Source organism: Quercus lobata, chromosome 2 (assembly GCF_001633185.2).
Source record: "Quercus lobata isolate SW786 chromosome 2, ValleyOak3.0 Primary Assembly, whole genome shotgun sequence".
In the NCBI taxonomy this organism is placed as follows: Eukaryota; Viridiplantae; Streptophyta; class Magnoliopsida; order Fagales; family Fagaceae; genus Quercus; species Quercus lobata.
In genome coordinates, this window is record NC_044905.1 from 69,405,334 (window position 1) to 69,425,261 (window position 19,928).

Below are 19,928 nucleotides of genomic sequence, written 5' to 3' on the forward strand. Positions count from 1 at the left end.
TAAGCGTGGAGAGAATGTCTGTGGTGGATTTGAGGGCTTTTCATCTTCTGCACTCATTCCTTAAGGTTGAGACAAAACCACATGCATGACATGACCAAATGTATGGGAAAGAGAAGAGACAGAAGTAAGAGAATAGCTAGAGGTGAAAAGAGACATGGGTTTGTGTTACTGTGTAATTACACCAGGTATGCTAAAAGGCATGAAGGGAAAACATAAGTCTTAATGATGGAGTTTTTTGTTTTTTGTTTTGGTTGAATGCACTTATTGATAGAGTTTAATGTGGAAGATAGAGAGACTATGCCAAAGGAAGGTGCCACTTGGCAGAACCTCATGCTTTCCCACATAAGGTCTCTGCTTTTATATATATATATATATATATATATTGATGTTTATGGGAAATTCTTTTTTTGCCATTGTGAATTTGTTGTTGAAGACTTGCAGCCTTCAGATGGGATTATATATTTATGGTTAGGATAGTCCTTATTCATAACACAATATAATCCTCTGGCTAATATACTCCAAATCAGGTTCCAAACTATGACTAATGTAAATGTGCAGAAATTGTTATAATGTACAAATGTGTTCCTTTTTTTCATATTAATTTATTCACATTTATGCCTCAAAGTTGGGTGTTGATATTACTTATCCAAAAAAAAAAAAAAATAGTTGGATGTTGATATTGATTTTGCTGCTTCATACAAGTACTAAAAACAACATTGACCGTGTTGATGACTCTGTAGTTGACATCAAATGCTCTAATTTAGTTGATGTTACTGTTGAAAAGTCTTTTGATGGTTCACAAGATAGTGAATCTTTCATTCCTTTGGCATAAAGTGTCTATAAAGATGTGGTTTGTTGCGGTTTCTCGCAACTCCAATATGTAAATGATTTAAAACTTTCAGTACTATCAAGTTTGCAACACAGCGGTTCACCAAGTAATATTGCTACAACAATTTGATTCTATTAGCTACTCTTTTTATTTTAGTGATTGTGACAACTAAAACAGGTTAGTATTTTAAGTCGCTGCCTCCTTTAAGTCCTTAGCAAACATTGATCAAATGTTATTGCTTTATAATTAATATTTTTGGTTTCTTTTGTAGTAAAACCAAAATGTCTTCCAGGAAGCAATTTCATTAAATTATTAGTAGGTTATTCTACTAGAGTTCGAATTACCACTCAAAGGTCTAATAGTTTTTAATATACTTTTAGGCTTTTATTTATGACCTTCACAATAAGTTCCACTCATGATTTGCATGTCCTAAACTACAGAGAATGATGAAGCCGTTGATGTACTACACTGTATTACTTTTGAAATGGTGTGTGCTTAATGGCACTATGTATGCTTTCCCCATGGAGTTTAAGTTGCACCACTACTATGTTCCTGCTACTGGTGTACAAGTCTATCATATTGAATTGCTGCATTGTTCAAGAGCTACTGTTGCATTATGGCTACATCAATCAAGTATTGTTGTTGTATTTAGTGATGAAATACTCATTGACGTATTGTAATAATTAATCCGTAGTTGAAATTTACAAGAGATGTGAAATGATTCCTCTTTTTTCTTTGGCGTAAATGTACTTTTAGTCCCTACATTTTGGCTTTTTTCCATTTTAGTCCCTACATTTTATTTTTTTCTACTTTTAGTCCCTAAACCAATTAATTCAACCGACGAAAATAGCTGAGGTGGCAACCAGAGGAATTAAAATATTGTAAAAATGCCACATCACCCATGACACATCAGCATATAAATTTAAAAAATTAATTTATTAATTTTAACAAAATAAAAAAACATAAAAACAAAATTTAAAACATAAAAATACATCAGAAAATCAAACCCAAGAACACAAATTCAAAATTAAACCCATTGAATCAAATTAAACCCAACAACATCCGTCATCAGCCCACAACCCAAAAAATCAATTACCTTCTTCTCTCACTCTTCTTTCTTCTTTATTCTTTCTTGGACTCTCTCTCTCAATTTTTTGGCAGTGGATTGGAGCGGCTATGGATCAGTGGTGGGTCTTGTGATTTGGGTGTAGTGGGTTAAGATTTTGGCTAATGGGTTGAGATTTTGATCAGTGGGTTGCGATTTGGGTTTCAATGGTGGTGGCTGGTCGATTTGGGTGGTAATTGGGTTTTTGATTTTCGGTTTGCGATCTGGGTTTCGGTGTGTTGGTCTTGTGTTTTGGTGGTTGCGATCTGGGTTGGTGGTTTTCGGTTTGCTCGCCGTTTGCATGTATTTTGCTCGTCGTTTGCTCGTTGTTGGTTTGTTGTGGGTTTGCTAGCCATGGGTTTGCTCACCGTGGGTCTGGGTTTGCTCGCCATGGGTATGGGTTTTGTTTGCTGTGGGTTTGGGTTTTGCTTGGTGGAGACCATAGGTTGCTTTTTTTTTTTTTTTGGTGTTGAATGTTGATGGTGGATTGTGGGTTGGTGGTGGTGGTGGTGGTGGTGGTGGTGTCAAGTGTGTACTGCAACATATATGTTTTGATGAACATCTCAAGTCGTGCTCCACCATTAATCTAGCAAGCTAATGGCTCACAAATATGGTGCCTTACATGCTAGTTTGGGTGACACCACAGTGTCCTCCACCCTTGAAGCAGGTTGAGATTGGCTCTCTTCCTGCTGCTTGCTAGCAGTTGGGCTACTCACTTCAACTTCTTGTTTTGAATGGTTTCCTCTTCCCCCTTTGGAGGGGAATGATTATCAAGACATTGTTGTAGGAGCCTTCTCTTTGGTTCCTGGTTTGGGCTGGTCCTAGTGAGCTCTTGGACAATATCGACGAGAATCTAAAGTTGCCATTCTATTAGGGGCATCTCTTAAGGCTCTGAGTTTTTGATTTTCTGGGTTGTGGGCTGATGACAGATGTTCTTGGGTTTAATTTGATTCAATGGGTTTAATTTTGATTTTGTGTTCTTGGGTTTGATTTTCTGATGTATTTTTATGTTTTAAATTTTGTTTTTATTTTTTTTAATTTTGTTAAAATTAATAAATTAATTTTTTAAATTTATATGTTGATGTGCCATGGGTGATGTGGTATTTTTATAATATTTTAATTCCTTCGACTACCACCTCAGCTATTTCCGTCGCTTGACTGACGGAAAGGACGAAAATAACACGTGTTAATTGGTTTAAGGACTAAAAGTGAAAAAAATAAAATGTAGGGAGTAAAATGAAAAAAAGTCAAAATATAGGGATTAAAAGTGCATTTACACCTTTTTCTTTTTCTTTTTTTCTTTCTACACAGTGTATAATACATTTGATTAATCAAATTTATAATTATTCTCTTTTTTCTATTTTTTTTCTTATCATTTCTTCATGGTTAAGTTACTTTTTTGGGAAAACATTTAAAGGATATAAAGTTACTTTGTAAGGAATACATTTAAAGATAAAACATAACAAATAAATAAAATAAAAAATTCCCGCGCATTGCCTGGGTTAAAAAGTTAGTTTTTCATAAAAAGAAAAGCATCCAAAAAGCACTCTGCTCCAACCACAGTGACTCCCTTGCTTCATCTTGAAGGAAAACTCTCAAGCGAATACCAGCAACTAAATAAAGTGTAAAATTTACACTTCTCTTCGCACAACTCTCCCTCCCTCACTCTCACGAGTCATGAGTACAACAGCCCCCTTCCCTCTCATCCTCAGGTTCTCTCTTCCCACAAACCACCAAAGCCACCGAGCCACTCATCACTCTCAGGTTCGTCGGCGTGATTTGTCTCCAGCGCCGCCGCTACTCCTCGACGACTCGACCTCCATCGTCATCGACTTTTCCACCGATTATCAGGTCAGGATTTTTTTTTTTTACAGCTGCGTTGGTTTTTTGGCTGGTTTGTGGGTTGTGGTGGGTAGCTGGGTTTGTGGGTTGCGGTGGGTAGCTGGGTTTTTGGGTGGCTGTGGTTGGGTTTGTGGGTTGTGATGGGTGGCTGAGATTTGGGGTGGGTTATTCATGGCTTTTCACTGTGGGTTCTTCATGAATTTTCTGGTAAATTGTTGTGGGTGATTCACGCTTTTCACTTTGGGTTCTCTTCTTCTAAAAAAAAATTCTGGTAATTTGTTGTGGGTAATTCCCGGTTTGAGTTTTGGGAATGATAATTTAAGGTTTGATTCAGGGGTTGGGTTTTGTTTGTCATTTGAGTTTGTTCGTTTAGAATTTTTGAGTTTGGGTTTATTTTGATTAAAGGAAAATTTTATACTTTTTCATCTACACATCGAAACAAACAGAGTGTGAAAGTTAGCACTACGGTTTCTCTCTCTCTCTGAATGGCGAAATCGGGTTCGGTTGAAATTCGAACAAGCTGTGACCATCTGGCCTCTCTGTCGTCCGACCTCGCTCACATTCCCGCACCCGATACTCCTTGTTACAGGTTTACTTCTTTTTCTCACATCCCAACTCTACTCTACTTTTACCATTTCTATTTTTTACAAAACATTTATTTTTATTGTTATGATCAACTACTTCCATCAATTTCAACAATTGAAATCATTCACTAAAATTACTCGCATGAAAATAATTGGACCCACACGGGTTATGATTAGGTGATTAGTTGATTATATCATTATAGTATATAGATTAAGGATGGCAATGCTTGACACAAACTGTGTAAACCATATGCTTTTTTGCTGGTTAGTGTTTACTGTTGTGTAAACTAATCAGAGACCCGCGCATTGCCCGAGATAATCTTTTTTTAGGGTGATCTTATTAAATATATTTGGGGTGATAAATAATAACACTCTCCCATTCTGTATATATTAATAACAAAATATTTTAACTTTATTTAAGAATCTGTTTATAAATATTTAACCATGTTTAGTAAAGACATTACTCATAATTTTAGAATTAAAATACAATTTATAAAATACCAAAACATTTGAAATGACAAATCTCTCCACAACTCATTGGGAAAAGAAAAGGAAAAAAAAAGAAAGAAAAGAAAAGACATTACTTAATATTTTGAAATACACTTTAATTTAAAATTTTAAAATAAGAGAATTTAATTTTAAAATTAAGGTTAATTTTGGAACCTACCTTAAGCACATGCAAGTTAGTACACAATATTTTGATATTAATTTAACAAAGTTTGGTCAAACAAATGTAAAGGGTGAAAATATTTTTTCCTTCCAAATTTGAGGTAGAGTGTCATTTCTTCAAACCTCAAGAAAGAGGAATATAATTACCTCTATATTATTATTATTGTTGTTGTTGTTGTTGTTGTTGTTGTTGCTGTTATTAATAATTGATTTTTCATTTTTTTCTAAGTTAATAAAAACCTTACATATACCTTTTTATTTATTTATAGAATATACATTTTTTTAACCTTTACATATCTTTTTTTTAATGTCAATCTTTACATATACCTTAAGTAAACTCTATATATTCCACTTCTTTAGATGTGCAAAATCATAGACTACTACTTCATAATGATAGTAGCTAATTAGTTTTATCACTTTTTTTCATAATTTCATTTATAACTTTTTTTACTATTATCATAATTTCATTTCTTATGTAATTTCTATTATTACATGAGAACATCTCCTTTTAGTTATGAATTAGAGTTTGATTAGTTTTAAGTTTAAATATATTGCTATGATTGTGTTTAATTATTGATTATTGATTTAATTTTTTAAGTGAATGTAACAGTTGATTTTATTGTATTGTAAAGTTTTTAATGTTCTTCATATTGGTCATATTTATTTTTTATTTTTACTTCTCCTTACAATCTCTTTGTTTTCCAATTAATAGTTACTAATTGACATTTGATTTTTTTTTTTCTTTACCATCTCTCTCTCTCTCTCTCTCTCTCTCTCCATAGGCAACCTATTGTTTTCCAAAACTTGATGATTATTTTATTGCATTAAATATGCATTGTAGTTTTTTTTTTTTTTTTTTTTTTTTCATTTAATTTTGCTACCCTTAAGTTAGTATATCCATAACTATTAGTTTCTTTATATTATATTTGGTTTGATATCCTCATTATTATTATTATTATTATTTTTAATTTAGTATTTCCCAATTGGCATTTGTTTTGTATTATATTTTTTCTTTGACGTATTGGGTTTGAGAATGAGTGTATCCCTAGTATTACTCCACTTTATGAGGACACTTTTATTTATTGAATTTAAGTATAATTTTTAATTTTTAATTTTTTTAAATAAAAAAAGGAGAGAAATTAAAATATAAATAATTTAATGATATGGAAGATGTGGGGAGACGAATAGTGATATTAAGGTAGAAGGTAGTAGGGAGATGAAAAGATAAAGGTAATGAAAAAGCTTGGACAAAGTGTAGATGAAAAAAAAAAAAAAGAGTACAATTTTTTAAGGATAATTTTATTGATTTAAATTTAAATAAAATATTCCATGTTTAATTATTAAATATATATATATATATATATATAGATGTGACTGAATTTAACTGTTGAATAACATAAGATGAGAAGAAAAAAAAAGTAAAAATAAAATATATAACAATAAATACCCATAAAGAGAACAATTGCACATAAAAGATTTTTATTCTTTCTTATAACTCTAATTAAGATTGATGGTTTTTTTTTTTAATATGTGTTTTAGTATTGTGTTTTTTTAATTTCCCATTAGAAAGTCTTTTCTTTCCCTTTTATAATTTTCATTGAATTTTGGTTTGAATTAATACTTAGTTGTTCTTGGAAATAGGAATTTGAATATGCCTACCAATTTTTTGACTAATAAATTATTATAAAAGCTATTTTTTATTTCTTTAGTTTTATTTTAATTTTGATTAAGTTAACCTTGTAATTTTGTGATGATTTTTTATTATTATGGTAATTTCCTTATTCCATAAGAGATGAGTTGTATATTAAGCAAATGTAACACACTACAACAAAGTTAGAAGAATATGGTTCACCTTAAAAAATATTAATGAAATACACACAAAAAAAAATTATTAAAATGATATCCACCCCAAATGTTTTCCTATAATGACAAGCTTTATCTTTTAACCTCTAAGAAATGCATGCAATGACCAAAGGATATGCCCCTTTAATATATTGTCTCTAATCAAATAAACAAAGGCTCTTGTCCCCATTAGGTACAGGTTTATATGGAATTCAATTGTTTTCAATTTCTTCTTTCCTCTATAAGAAAGAACCATCAACCTTAACTAACAAAAAAAAAACCATCAACATTAATTAGAGTTATAAGAAGAACAAAAATAGGATAACATTTAACAATAAAGAGAAAAAAAACAATTTAAAAAACAAATCTAAATGGCATTAACCAATGTGGAGTTTTAATGAACTCTTGGTCTACCTAGAATACAATAGAGAAAATAAAAATGAGACTAATACTAATTCTAGGAAACATATATAGAGAAATAGAAATAAGGATGCTAATTAAAGAACATTGGCAATACCATCAATCCCGTTTAAAGCTTAATCATAGCTCCACTAATTTGCTGACTTTCAACTTTTGGCTAGTATATATTCACGCGTTCTCCAATGCCATAAAATTCCTTATTGTCTAGTTTTACTTGAATTCCGGCAAACTACCCAATCAAATTAAGGAGAAAATAAGAATAATGATTCTAGTGTAGAAAAAAAAATCCCAAAGATTAGTAATTTGGCATAAATAGAAGAATGTATAAAAAATTCATCGAAAAATTGAGAGAGAAAGAGAGAGAACCTTTTTTTGAATTCTGGCAAACTACCCGATTAAATTAAGTGGGAAAATGAGCATAATGATTCTCGTGTAGAAAAAAAAAAAAAGAAAAAAAAAAGAAAGGATTCCCAAAGATTAGTAATTTGGCATAAATAGAAGAATGTATAAAAAAATTCATCGAAAAATTGAGAGAGAGAGAGAGAACCTCTTTTTTGTGAGAGAAAACCATGCATAGAATGGAATAGATAGTTACAAATTTATAGTAAGAAAATGTGAATAAGAAGAGACAAAATAAAGGAAGATAAAGAGAAAGAAGAAGAAAATATTTATGTGGAGGGTAGTCGAGAGATGAAAAGAAGAAGAATAATATTTATGTAGAAGGTAGTGAGGAGATAAAAAGAAAAAGAATAATATTTATGTAGAAGGTAGTGGGGAGATGAAAAGGTAAGGATGGAGAAAGTGTGGAAAAAGTGTAAATATTAAAATAAAATAAAAAGTAAATGTTAAAAACAATTATAGAAAAATTAGAAAGAAAATGATAATGAGGTGGACGATGATGTGGCTCAACTAGAGCGTAGCAACAATAAATGCTACGCTTCAGCTTTTAGATATATATAGATGGGTCTGACATGATTAATAAATGGGTCAATTTTGTGCTGACTTGCTTGACCCGCAATCAACATGAAGAGACCGGGTTCATTATTCATGCTTTGACGCGAACCTATTTAACCCGTATCAATAAGTGTCATTTTCCAAAATAAATTTGGATTTGAAGTATGGGTGAATAGTTAAACAAATTTTTAATGGTTATGTTGATACTCTTTTTTTTTCCCCTTTTTTTATGGACAATGTCGAAAGTCTTTAACTGGCCCTTCTACCAAAAAACAAAGGGGAAAAAAAATTCATTTTATTTTATTTTTCTTTAAAATTGTGTATTTTAAATTTGGATGAAAGTTCATTGGGTTGAACTTAGAACTTTTAGATTATACGCTCTTGGTATTTTAATTGATGTTATTATGGAATAGAAATTTTTTTTCTTTTTAATTAAAATTATTGTAATTTATGTGTGTATAAATAAATAAATGTCAATCGTGTCAATTTTTGAGTTATATATTTATATTTAAACTGGTTGAAATGAGTTAGGTCTATGCCAATAAACTTAATATAACACAACCTGTTTATTAAATGAGCTAAATATGTCATCTTTGTCAACACAATACTACATGTTTATTAAATGTTACGTGAATCATGTGTTTTCTACCTACTTACTAAACCGGCAATGTTAATGTTCTAGGGTTTTGACATGATTGCAAAATAGATCATGTTCATGTCAACTCATGTAGTCAAAGTATTCAATTAGAAGAACGCAAATTGTAACCCCATTGTAGAGTGATGTGGGTGATTGAGTCTGTAGGTTCAAGTATTTTATCAGAACAATTGCATAGCATGTTATCTTGTGGTGTTATTTGTAATATAGAAACCTATATAGTGTCAATAGTATTGTATTAAACTGCATTAGAGCATGGTTATATATTTTACCTTTGGCTTTCCAAAAATATTAAAAACATTGTTAAGAAGTGAAGTTGTCTAGTTCTATACTCATTTACCTATAAATCTTAGAATATTTTACAATTTACACACATTTTTTAGATGAAAGGAAGAACAGAGATCCGTTTGGGACTGAAAGTAAGAATTAAGGCCCCTTATTTTTCTATAAAAGCTAGGTTTGATTTGAACTATACAGTTGAAACTAAGTAAGGTTCGTATTCTGTTAACAATTTATTGCATACTTGCTTTAGTAAATGTGTGACCTTGACATAATGAAACTAAAACCGGATACAAGCTCAAACTAGAATATTCACTGCAATCTTTCGAGTAATTTATGGGTAATGACTCATGTCTCACCTCTGTAGTCTACCTTAGTCCTTAAAAAGCCCTCAATTGTAGAAACATTTAAATTTTATATTTTGCTATGTATGTCAATGATAATTTAATTATCTTAAGTGAAGCTTGGCCGTTGAACTGTATATCGCATTATCTAATCTGTGGAAGCATTGACATATGAAAGGTGCCAACACCCAAATGAGAACTGGTTATGTTTAAGCTGTAAGGACGTGCTTTGTAGCCGTTATGTGAACAAACATATGATGCAGCATTTTCAACAGTCAAATCATTGCCTGTCACTCGGCTACGGGTATACATATTACAATTAGCATTATTTTATTCAAATTGTCTTCTTTAATTTTATTTAATTTTCTCTGCAATGTTTTACAAAGCTGTCTTGGTCATGTTCTGTTTACTTTTGGAAACAGTGATTTGTCAGTTTGGTGTTATTCCTGCAATGCCTATTTGGATGCTCAAGTGATTATGCAACTGCGGCCTGTTTATGAGACAGCCTACATTCTGAAATTTGGTGAGGCTCCACCATTTCGCATAGTCTAATAATTAAGCTTGCAACCATTTTGCTGCATAGTAGGGTTGGAGTTTGAACTGACTGGAGATTCGTTCTACTACTCACTTAATTCCAACACTAAATAGGAAACTGTAAAAGATTATTGCTGTATGATTGTCACATGACCAGTGCATAAGTAGGACTTTCTGATATGCAAGCCATCTTTGTACCTAACCAAAGGTAAAAACATCTATGAAAGGGCTTAAAAACATCTATTTAATCTCATATGGATCCATCGAATGATTATAGTGGGTAAATTGCAAGTAGTGGTGGCAAAATAAGCCCAAACCCATTTGCCCACCTAAACCCACCCACTCTAATTGAACCCAAACCCACCCAATTATTATTTGGGTTAAATGGGCATCAACCCAATTAGACTCAGTAATTATTGAGTTTTAACTAAAAACTCATTAAGACCCATTTAACCTAAAAATAATATACCCAAATTCAACCCAGCCCTTCCCATCAACAAAAAAAAAAAAAACCCAGCCCTCAAACGTTTCACTAGGTTTTCAAATTTTCTCATTTCTCTCAGATCTTCGTCTCCTCCGAAAGCCCACTTGGTAATTTTCAAATTTCAGTCTTTTTTCATTCTTTCTATTCACCACTTTGCACTATTTGATCTTTGAGAAAGTGAGAGAAAAGAAAGGAAAAATGAAAATGTGAAACTTCGAAACTTTTGTCATAAAATGGAAGTTGAAATTTTTTTTTCTGGGTTAGTTTCTATCTTCCGTACGTTTACACAGCAACCAAATGAAGCATTGAATAGAAACAATAGATGATTTTTTCCGCCCAAGTTTCTGAAAACTTTGGTTCATAGATATGTGATTTTTACATGAAAGTTTGAGCTTTTCTGTAATTTGTGATCAGTGGCCAATGTATTGGTATTGAACCATAAACTGAAAGTTGTGTCTGTGAGCCTGTGAGAGTGTGAGTCTGCTACCGGTCATAAAGTAAGAATGTCATATTGTCCTGTTTGGAATTTGAATAGTTTGCAAGCATTGAATCCTGGTATATTTGTGGTATTTCATGTGAACTTTTTATTATTGTAATCCCATATTGTCATAGTTTTCAAATTCACAATTATACCCATAATATCCAATTATTTGAGTGGTCAGGTTTTGGAATGGATGAGAATTTGCTAATTGGTTATGGATGAGAATTTACTCGTATATTTTCATTATCTTTGTCCATTTCTTCTAGGCATATTGCATATACCTATATTTTGATACTATGGTGATTCTACCGTTTGGTTTTGTATATAGTGTTTGACCATAGATATGGCCTATTTAAACAAACTTAATCTTTCCCTTTTTGAATGGTTCAAAATGCTGAGTTCTTTTTTTTTTTTTTTTAATTGTTGTTGGTTTTGTTTTCCTTTACATTTTAGATATGAATTCAAAGAATGAAGAAAATGATGAGTATGGTGATACAGTTTCAAGTGCTCCAAAAAGAATGGGATGTAGGACTTCTTCTATATGGTCGGATTTTGAAATATTACCTAAAGGTCTTGATGGGAAAGAGAGAGCAAAGTGTAAGAAATGCCAAAATTCTTTTGTTGCCGATTCTAGTGGCACTACTTCTTTGTTGCGTCATAAAGCAAAATGCCATGAGGTTGACAATCAAATTGTGTCTCGTCAGCTTTTAGATCAAGCTACGTATAGGGAAATGGTTGCATTGGCAATCATTAGGCACAACTATCCATTCTCATTTGCAGAACATGAGAACAATAGGTTGCTTCATTGTTATCTGAATCCTGATGTTAAGACTATATCTAGGAACACTGCAAAATCGGATGTGATAAAAATATACAAGAGAGAAAAGGAAAATTTGAAACATGATTTAAAGTCAATTACTGGGAGGTTCTGCTTATCATCAGATTTATGGTCTTCACCTAACACTGATGAGTACATGGTTCTTACAGCACATTATGTTGATGAACACTGGGTGTTGCAGAAGAAAGTTTTGAGTTTTTCTCATGTGCCACCTTCATGTGGTGGTATTATATTGGCAGAGAGGTTGTTAGGTTTGTTGAAAGAGTGGGGCATTGAGAAGAGGGTATTCACCATTACTTTAGATAATGTTTCATATAATGATACTTTGGTGAGTCATTTAAAGAGACACCCTTCTTTTGGACCTTGTTTACCTTATGGTGGTGAGTTCTTTCACGTGCGTTGTGGTGCACGCATATTAAACCTTATCGTACAAGATGGATTAAAAGTCATAAATGAGACAGTGTATAATTTACGTGAAAGTGTTAAATATGTGAGAGGTTCGGATCATACGAAGTTCAAGTTTGCTCAATGTCTTTCAGAGCTTCCTTTTTTGACAAGTAAGAAAGTATGCCAAGTCCCAACAAGATGGAACTCAACATACTTGATGATTGAGACTTGTCTTAAGTATCGAGATGCATTTTCTCACCTAAGTAGGATTGATAAACACTTTCTCAATTGCCCTTCAGAGGAGGAATGGGAAAGGGTGGAGAAGATAGTAAGGGTTTTGGAACCATTTTATGATATCACCAAGCTTTTCTCTGGGACAAACTACCCCACAGCCAACTTGTATTTTCATTATGTTTGGAAAATTCAGTTGCGTATTATGGAACAGTTAGAAGATGATGATGCGATAATTAGAGCAATGGCAAAAGAAATGAAAGAAAATTTTGATAAATACTGGGAGTATTACAATCCTGTGCTATCATTTGCTGTCATTTTGGATCCTAGATACAAGTTGCAATGTGTAGAATTTTGTTATGGCAAATTGTATAAGCAGGAAGCAATATCTATGGCAGCGAATCTTCGTGATAAATTGTATGACATCTTTGAGAAATATAAGAATTCTACTAGTGATATCTGCAATATGGTTAGAGTCGCATCCAGTAGTGGTGGAGTGTGTAGTCATTTTGATAGGCATGATGATTTTTCTGGTTTTGAGACATATACGAGTCAATTTATTCGTTCAGATTCAAGCAAGTCACAATTGGATTTATACTTGGAAGAGACTCGACTTAACCATAGGTTTCACGAGGATTTGGATGTTATGGGGTATTGGAAGTCTCATAGTCATTGTTTCCCAGAACTTTCCTTGATGGCACGTGATATTTTGAGCATTCCCATTACTACTGTTGCCTCGGAGTCTGCATTTAGTATTGGTGGCCGCATTCTTGATAAGTTTCACAGTTCTCTTTTGCCACAAACTGCAGAAGCTTTGTTATGTGCTCGTGATTGGCTATATGGAGTACCAGGTTTATCATATTTTTTATCACTTATATGCTCGCAATATTCATTAATCTGTATTTGATGTGCTAATAAATGCTTTGCTTTCCTTTTTTAGCTATACATGATTTTGAGGAAGAAAGCCTCGTGGAGGATTTTGGCAACTTGTGCCTATCTCAATCTAGTTCATATGTTGATGAGGATTAGGTGAAAGGAAGCTATTTTAAGGTAAATTTTTCTGTTGTTTGTGTAATTTTTCTATAGGTTTTGGTAGTGGGAGCTAATTGTTCTTGTTTTGATTATTATGCCTTCTGGCACATTTATTACTTCAATATACCTTTTCATTAATTGCTAGTTCATGGGATATATCCATTTTATAGAGAATGTTATATTTACTCAGTCTTGCTGGGATGATATAACTTTTCCAGTGAGAGTTTGGTGCGGACACAAGGTACAAGCCCCTAATTATAGGCCTGTATTGGAGGAAGAGCAAAAAGAAGACGGCCCAACCTATGGCCTTTTGGATGGAGCCTATTAGTTACTGGGCTTAAGATTAAGCAAGCCCGAGCATTTAATAATTAGGGTTTCTTTATGCATTTTATTGTTAGCTATTTAAGCACTTTTTCTGATTATTGTAAAACAGCTTTTGAGAATTATTAAAAAAACGTGTGTTTTTTTTACACTGGTGCCAACTCTAGTTTTTGCTTGGTGTTGACTCCAAGTAGCCCTTAGGTGCTGACTCCTAGGGTTATTTTGTTGTTTATTTGTTCCATTGAAATAGTGTGGTAGTCCTACGTCAGAGTTGCTATAATATTATACTTGGAACAATGATCCATGTATGCAACAAAATAACCAAATGTTGTAACTTCAGCAAGTGTGCACTATATTTAGATCATTTGAATTTTGCTGATTTCAATCAAGCAAAAAGTTTTTGAATCTATATATTACTTGAAGCCATGGATGAGATTTCTTAAATATAGGTCCAGATGTATTGACTGATCGTTTCACTACATGGAGGATATATGTGAATATTTTGGCTTATTGTCTGTCTCTTATGCAACATTCTACTGTCTATTTATTTGAAGCTAATTATTGAAATGTATTGTGTTGTCCATTGTGAGTGATTTTTTGAATTTTGAGCAGATGGCCATTGCTTCCATTGTATCCTTCTATGTGTTTCCGGCAAAACCTTATGAGCTAATGGGGGACCGCTTCCCTGAAAGTATTTCATGAAGTCAGTGTTTTGCATAGTGGGAGCTTTGTTTATTGAGTATACAACTTCTGGGTCTGTTTATTGAGCTTGTGGGTTTTGGAGGATAATATGACTAAGATGGTCAGATATCTTGCTGTGACAAGTTTTGTACTTTATTGTATTTCATGAAATGGAACAACATAGGCTAACAAAGGTCACAGGTTTTTTTTTTTTTTTTGAAAACTGGCCAGTTTTGATATAGATACTAATGTATGATTCATAAACCCTGTTGTCTTTAGTCTGCTATTTGTGCTTCAGTGCAATTTAGTTTTCTGGTTTCATGTATATAGTAACTCGCATTCATGTTGAACACCAAAGCACATTTCTATGCCTATGATTCACATGGCTTAAAAGCTGATTCGTCAATGTCAAATTATTAATCACCGGATTTTAAATTAAATGTTGTATGTGATTCTAGTCCCTCAATGCAGCTGCCTTGACCACACTTCTCAAATTTTGATCCAGGTGGGTGTCTAGTTATCTTGATAGGTGTTGTTATCAAGTTTGTTTATACGTTCAAAATGTGAAATTTTAAGAAATTGTACATAAATAGATTAAGCTAAAAAAATTTAGTGTGTGATCAACCATACCTAGAATATTAAAGACTAGCCAGTGGTAAGGTGGAACTTACAACGAATGTGAGGTATGGGCAAAAGGGACTGTTCATTTGACAAGGATTTGCATGGAAACATCACCACTTTTGGTCCTTTTATATGTTTCGTGGACCAGTCAGAAATCATCACCAAGAAAGTTAAAACAAATTAAGACCCGATCAGGTTTGAATCTTTCTACATATATGACTTCTTCTTATTTGACACAGAGTAGTCTCACGAGTTGGTTTCCTTAATCAGGTGGGTGTCTATATATATATATATATAAACTTTGCTAAAGAAGGTACCCGTTGATCAAGGAGAAATAAATGGTCCTCTGCGTCAACAGTCTTTCCCTTTCTCAAAGACAAATTCTATACAAAAGCTCTTACTAGTTTCATAAACTCACATCCACAGTCAAGAGCATATTTGACACAGAGTAGTCTCACTGAGTTGGATTCCTTACAAAAGTTCTACAGACAGGTTACAAATATCTCTATAATTAAGGGAATAGAATGAGAATATATTTTTTAGAAATATTTCATATATTTAATTCTCCTATGAGTTTAAAGAAAAGGAATATACTAATAACTAGTAGAAAATGCTACTGCACTATGTTTCTTTCTAACCATTTTTTTTAGTAGTGGGATGAATATTTATCTTTTAAGAAAATAAAGGTAAAATATCAAATTTTTTAGTAGTGGGATGAATATTTTGGTAAATTTTTGGGTTTAGGAGGTGTATTGGTCATTTTTTGTTTCGGGGGTATTTTTTGTAATTTTTGGGCTTAGGGGGTATTTTGGTCATTTTTTGAGTTTTGGGGGTATTTTGGTCATTTTTTTGGGTTTGGGAGTATTTTGGTCATTTCTTGGGTTTTGGGGGTATTTTGGTAATTTTCAGGTTTCGGGGGTATTTTGGTCATTTTGTAGGTTTCAGGGTTATTTTGGTAATTTTTAAAGATTTTAGAGTACTTTGGTCATTTTCACTTTAAGAGCATTTTGGTAATTTTGATAATTAGATAATTGGATGGGTTGGGGTTTACCCATAATAATTGGGTTGGATTGGGTTTAGGTTAGAAGCAATTAATTAAATAAGTTTTAATAGGTGAATGAGTTTTATATACCCAACCCAATTATATCCACCCCAAACCCATCCAAACCCACCCATTTGACACCCCAAATTGCAAGTCACTTGCAAAATGAGAATTTAGGTTTGCACAAATTTTCCGTGTATGTATGGCGTTCTTTGAATTGGTTACCTTGCCCCTGTATCCTCAGTTTTGTGGCAATGTCTAGCAGTAGCCAAGCTCCAGTTATATGTCTCTTTGTATGTTGATGCACGTCACAAAAGGTTAAGAGTAGTATATCAACGCAAGGCATGAATTTTTTTTTTTTTTTTTTTTTTGATAAAAAAACATGAACTATTCATTCATATGAAAGAGATACATCAATGAGAGCCAACAAAACAACTAGGAGAAAACAAACAAACTATGCACCCCCCTCCCCCATGAACCCAAGAGCCCATCTAAATTCTTGTGCTTGCATATTACAATTTTGGGGCTTCTTTCCTTGGGCTCTAGCAACCCTTTTTAAAGGGGTATTGGTGGGCTCATAACAGGGACAGGGAGTACTTATGGGTAAATGGCAGGGAGATTTTTGGGCCTCAAAGGGAAACAAAAGTAAGCCCAAAACCGAATCTTTGGCTTCTGCACGGAGGACCCTTGGGAAACACAAGAGAGCACGTCTAAAGAGGGCGCTAGGCTCAAGGGGCGGACCAGACAGCACACCTGACCTGCTGCCTTGCCGCTGGTTCATGTTGTTGGAGCATGTGCGATTTGACAAAGCAATTGAGTGCCTCACTCGCTCCGTACCCCTACTCGCTAGACTCACCAGACTCCGTACACCAGCGCCATCATCCTTTCCTTCCTCCGTCGATCCACTTCTGCTAGCAACTCCATGTTTCACAAAAACCCTCACACAACCACAATATTCTCTGATCCAATCCCCAAAAAGCCAAAGACGGCCGGACTTACCTTGGAACCCCAAACGATGCTTCTCACCAAGACCCACAAAAACATAGATAAAGCAAAAGAAGGGAAGCCATTTCATATGAACACAAGATCTGAACATAAGTTGGAGGACCTTTATTCCCCTATCTACAAGTTTTAGATCTGAACCTATCCTCCAGACAAACGGACTTACCTTGATGAGAAACGGGCAAACCATAGATCCGAAACCCAGGTCCAGTCGCAAGGTTGAAACGACGACTTCAACTTCCTTATCTATAAGTTGAAAATGCTGAAAGCCCCCAGTGATTGCAAGATTCATGATGCTAAGGAGTTTTAATTAGACCTTGTGGGCTACAAAGACTCAGAGAAGGAACCCGTATAGACGAAGGGAGAGAACTTGTACTACAACCAAGAGAAAAGAACTCCTACAGAGGGAGAAAGAAAACTTTCTCTCTCCTACAAGCTGTAAGAGAGAGAACTATGCATCGCAAGGCATGAAATTACAAGGTTCTCATACAGATGCTACAATGTGCCATTTTAGAGGATGTCATTAATGTTTGGTTGTTCGAACATGCTGGACAAGCGGGCATAGGATTTTATCGTTAAGGAATGCAGTTTGTGGGGCATTTTGGGTAATGTCTGTGGAGTCAGAAAGGTTGAGATGTTCCTTCAAGTTACACAGGAATGGTGTAAATTTCTCAATTGATGCAGTCATTTTCTTGAAAAACATGTGGCTTCTTTTTAAGTAAAAGACAAACTGGGCCTGGTTGGTCAGGTGAATAAATAACTAGCTGAGTAGTGTAGAAAGACACTAAGAATAGTGTAGTGATTTGATCATAGTATATGTAAGGACCGAATTTGGATTGGACCCGGTATAGGATTGGGTTTTATCCCAACAAGCCCAAACAATAAATTTGTAGAGCGTGGGTGAAAGAACTAGTTCTATTCTAGAAGAAAGACAATAATAGTTGCTGATTTAAGAGCATTAAACACAAATAAGATAAGAAAATCTGTCCTCGACACGGGCTAAGGAGCTATGTTATAATGTCTTGTTTATGAACAAAGTTACAAGAGTTCAAAGTATTATTACAAAGATTTCTTGGTTTTTCTAATCCCTTTCCTTTAGGCCACATTCCCATGCTATATACTACAATCTTGGTATCATCTCTACCATACACGTGTAGGTTAGATTCTAGGAACTCCTTGTCCTATCTAACACCTCCCAGAACCATCAACTAGTAGCTGTATGGCTACTTGACCACTGTTCAGGTATCACCTCCATATTAATGCAGCCAGAGAGTTAGTTGGGAGGCATTTAATTGGAGATAGCAGCTTTTGAAGATATTTGTTACCTCCCTTTGCTCATCCCTTATCCAATGTCCGACTCCTAATTGTGATGCGACCTTAAAGAATATCATACCTTAAAGAATATCCAGGATGATAAGACATTCTTACTAACCTCGGATCTACATTTCCGAGATGACTTTTCTCCTCGGACGTATTTTGGACTATCACATACAATCTTTATTTCTTCTTCTTATACCATTACCATTATAACCTTATTTGACCATCCTCGGATTGGTTAATATCCCCGGATTGGGCCATAGGCCCAATTCATATAGTTTTAATAGTACCTTCTAGATAATTGGCCCCCACAGTATATATATATATATATACACGTGTGTGTGTTTAAATTGAAAATTGCATGATATATTGGGTCATATAAATAGGCATGTTTCATGCCTACAAAAAATGCAAATATCCTTCAAATTATTTTTTTTACCTTCTGGATTTTGTGTTAGTAAAGTTCCCCCCCCCCCCCCTTTTTGTTGGACATTGTTCAATAGTTGCAAAGACAACTAAAATTTTAGTAAGAATACCATATTTCAAATCAATTGTTCCTCTCCAATCAAAAAAAAAAAAAAAATCAATTGTTTCTCATATAAATTTTAGAAAAATGATATTAAAATTTCATTATACTTAAAATAATTAATATAACAAAATAAACATATTCATTCTATTAGTTATCTTTCTAATTACATAGAATAAATATTACAATGCCAGTTCCACATACATACATGCATATATGTATTATGTATGTATCTATATATATATATATATATATATCACATGTCACTGAAAGGAATCAAGAAATTTAAAGGGTTAAAATTAATTTTTAGTGAATTCACAAATATTTAATTTTTTTGTTTTGTTTTTTTTTTTTTTTTGGTGTCATTTTTTGTCAAAACAACTAAACATGAGGAATAATGTCATATTGTAAATATAATATTATTATTTCAACTAAAAATTATTTCTTAAATAAAGTTAATAAAAATAATCTTATAAATTCATTTAATATAAATAATTAATGCACAACTATAGATAATTGGTATATACATATACTCTATTAGCTGATTCAATGAACTAATAATTTGATATAAATGCAAACTCTTTGAAGTAAAAGCTTAAATAAAAATAACTTCACGGAATACGCCACTTGACACAACCCATGAATTCACAAATATATATATTTATATATATATATATATATATAGTTTTTGTGTCAATTTTTGTCAAAACAACTAAACATGGGAAATAATGTCATACTGTAAATCTAATATTATTATTCCAACTAAAAATTATTTCTTAAATAAAGTTAATAAAAATAATCTTATAAATTCATTTAATATTGGCTGAATAGCAACAACTGTTGTCTAGTTATAACTTATAAGTTACTAGACAACTAGGGTAAAATGACAAGAAGTGAAGAAACAAAGA

At 33.1% G+C, this 19,928-nt stretch overlaps 1 protein-coding gene across 3 annotated transcripts; it reads left to right on the top strand.

The window, feature by feature from the left end:
- Positions 1-3,504: 3,504 nt before the first annotated feature.
- On the top strand, positions 3,505-14,958 carry LOC115976349 (zinc finger BED domain-containing protein RICESLEEPER 2-like). Of its 3 annotated transcripts, none has more exons than XM_031097572.1 (7): positions 3,505-3,785; positions 4,223-4,365; positions 9,702-9,827; positions 9,946-10,046; positions 11,476-13,329; positions 13,419-13,528; positions 14,444-14,958. In XM_031097572.1, exons 2-6 carry the CDS (start codon positions 4,262-4,264, stop codon positions 13,505-13,507), a joined length of 2,274 nt encoding a protein of 757 aa, XP_030953432.1. In that variant the 5' UTR covers positions 3,505-3,785; positions 4,223-4,261; the 3' UTR covers positions 13,508-13,528; positions 14,444-14,958. The 3 variants fall into 3 exon arrangements, with proteins under 3 accessions (XP_030953432.1, XP_030953434.1, XP_030953433.1); XM_031097574.1 differs by lacking the exon at positions 14,444-14,958 and adding an exon at positions 13,701-14,101; XM_031097573.1 differs by lacking the exon at positions 14,444-14,958 and adding an exon at positions 13,729-14,101.
- Positions 14,959-19,928: the final 4,970 nt, after the last annotated feature.

What these genes read in the sequence shown, in the direction of transcription:
- LOC115976349 (XM_031097572.1), top strand. Translation starts at nt 4,262, where the DNA reads ATGGCGAAATCGGGTTCGGTTGAAATTCGAACAAGCTGTGACCATCTG. An exon ending in TGCCTGTCACTCGGCTACGG is followed by an intron (nt 9,828 to 9,945) that starts GTATACATATTA and finishes TTTTGGAAACAG; the next exon opens with TGATTTGTCAGTTTGGTGTT. An exon ending in AGCCTACATTCTGAAATTTG is followed by an intron (nt 10,047 to 11,475) that starts GTGAGGCTCCAC and finishes TTTACATTTTAG; the next exon opens with ATATGAATTCAAAGAATGAA.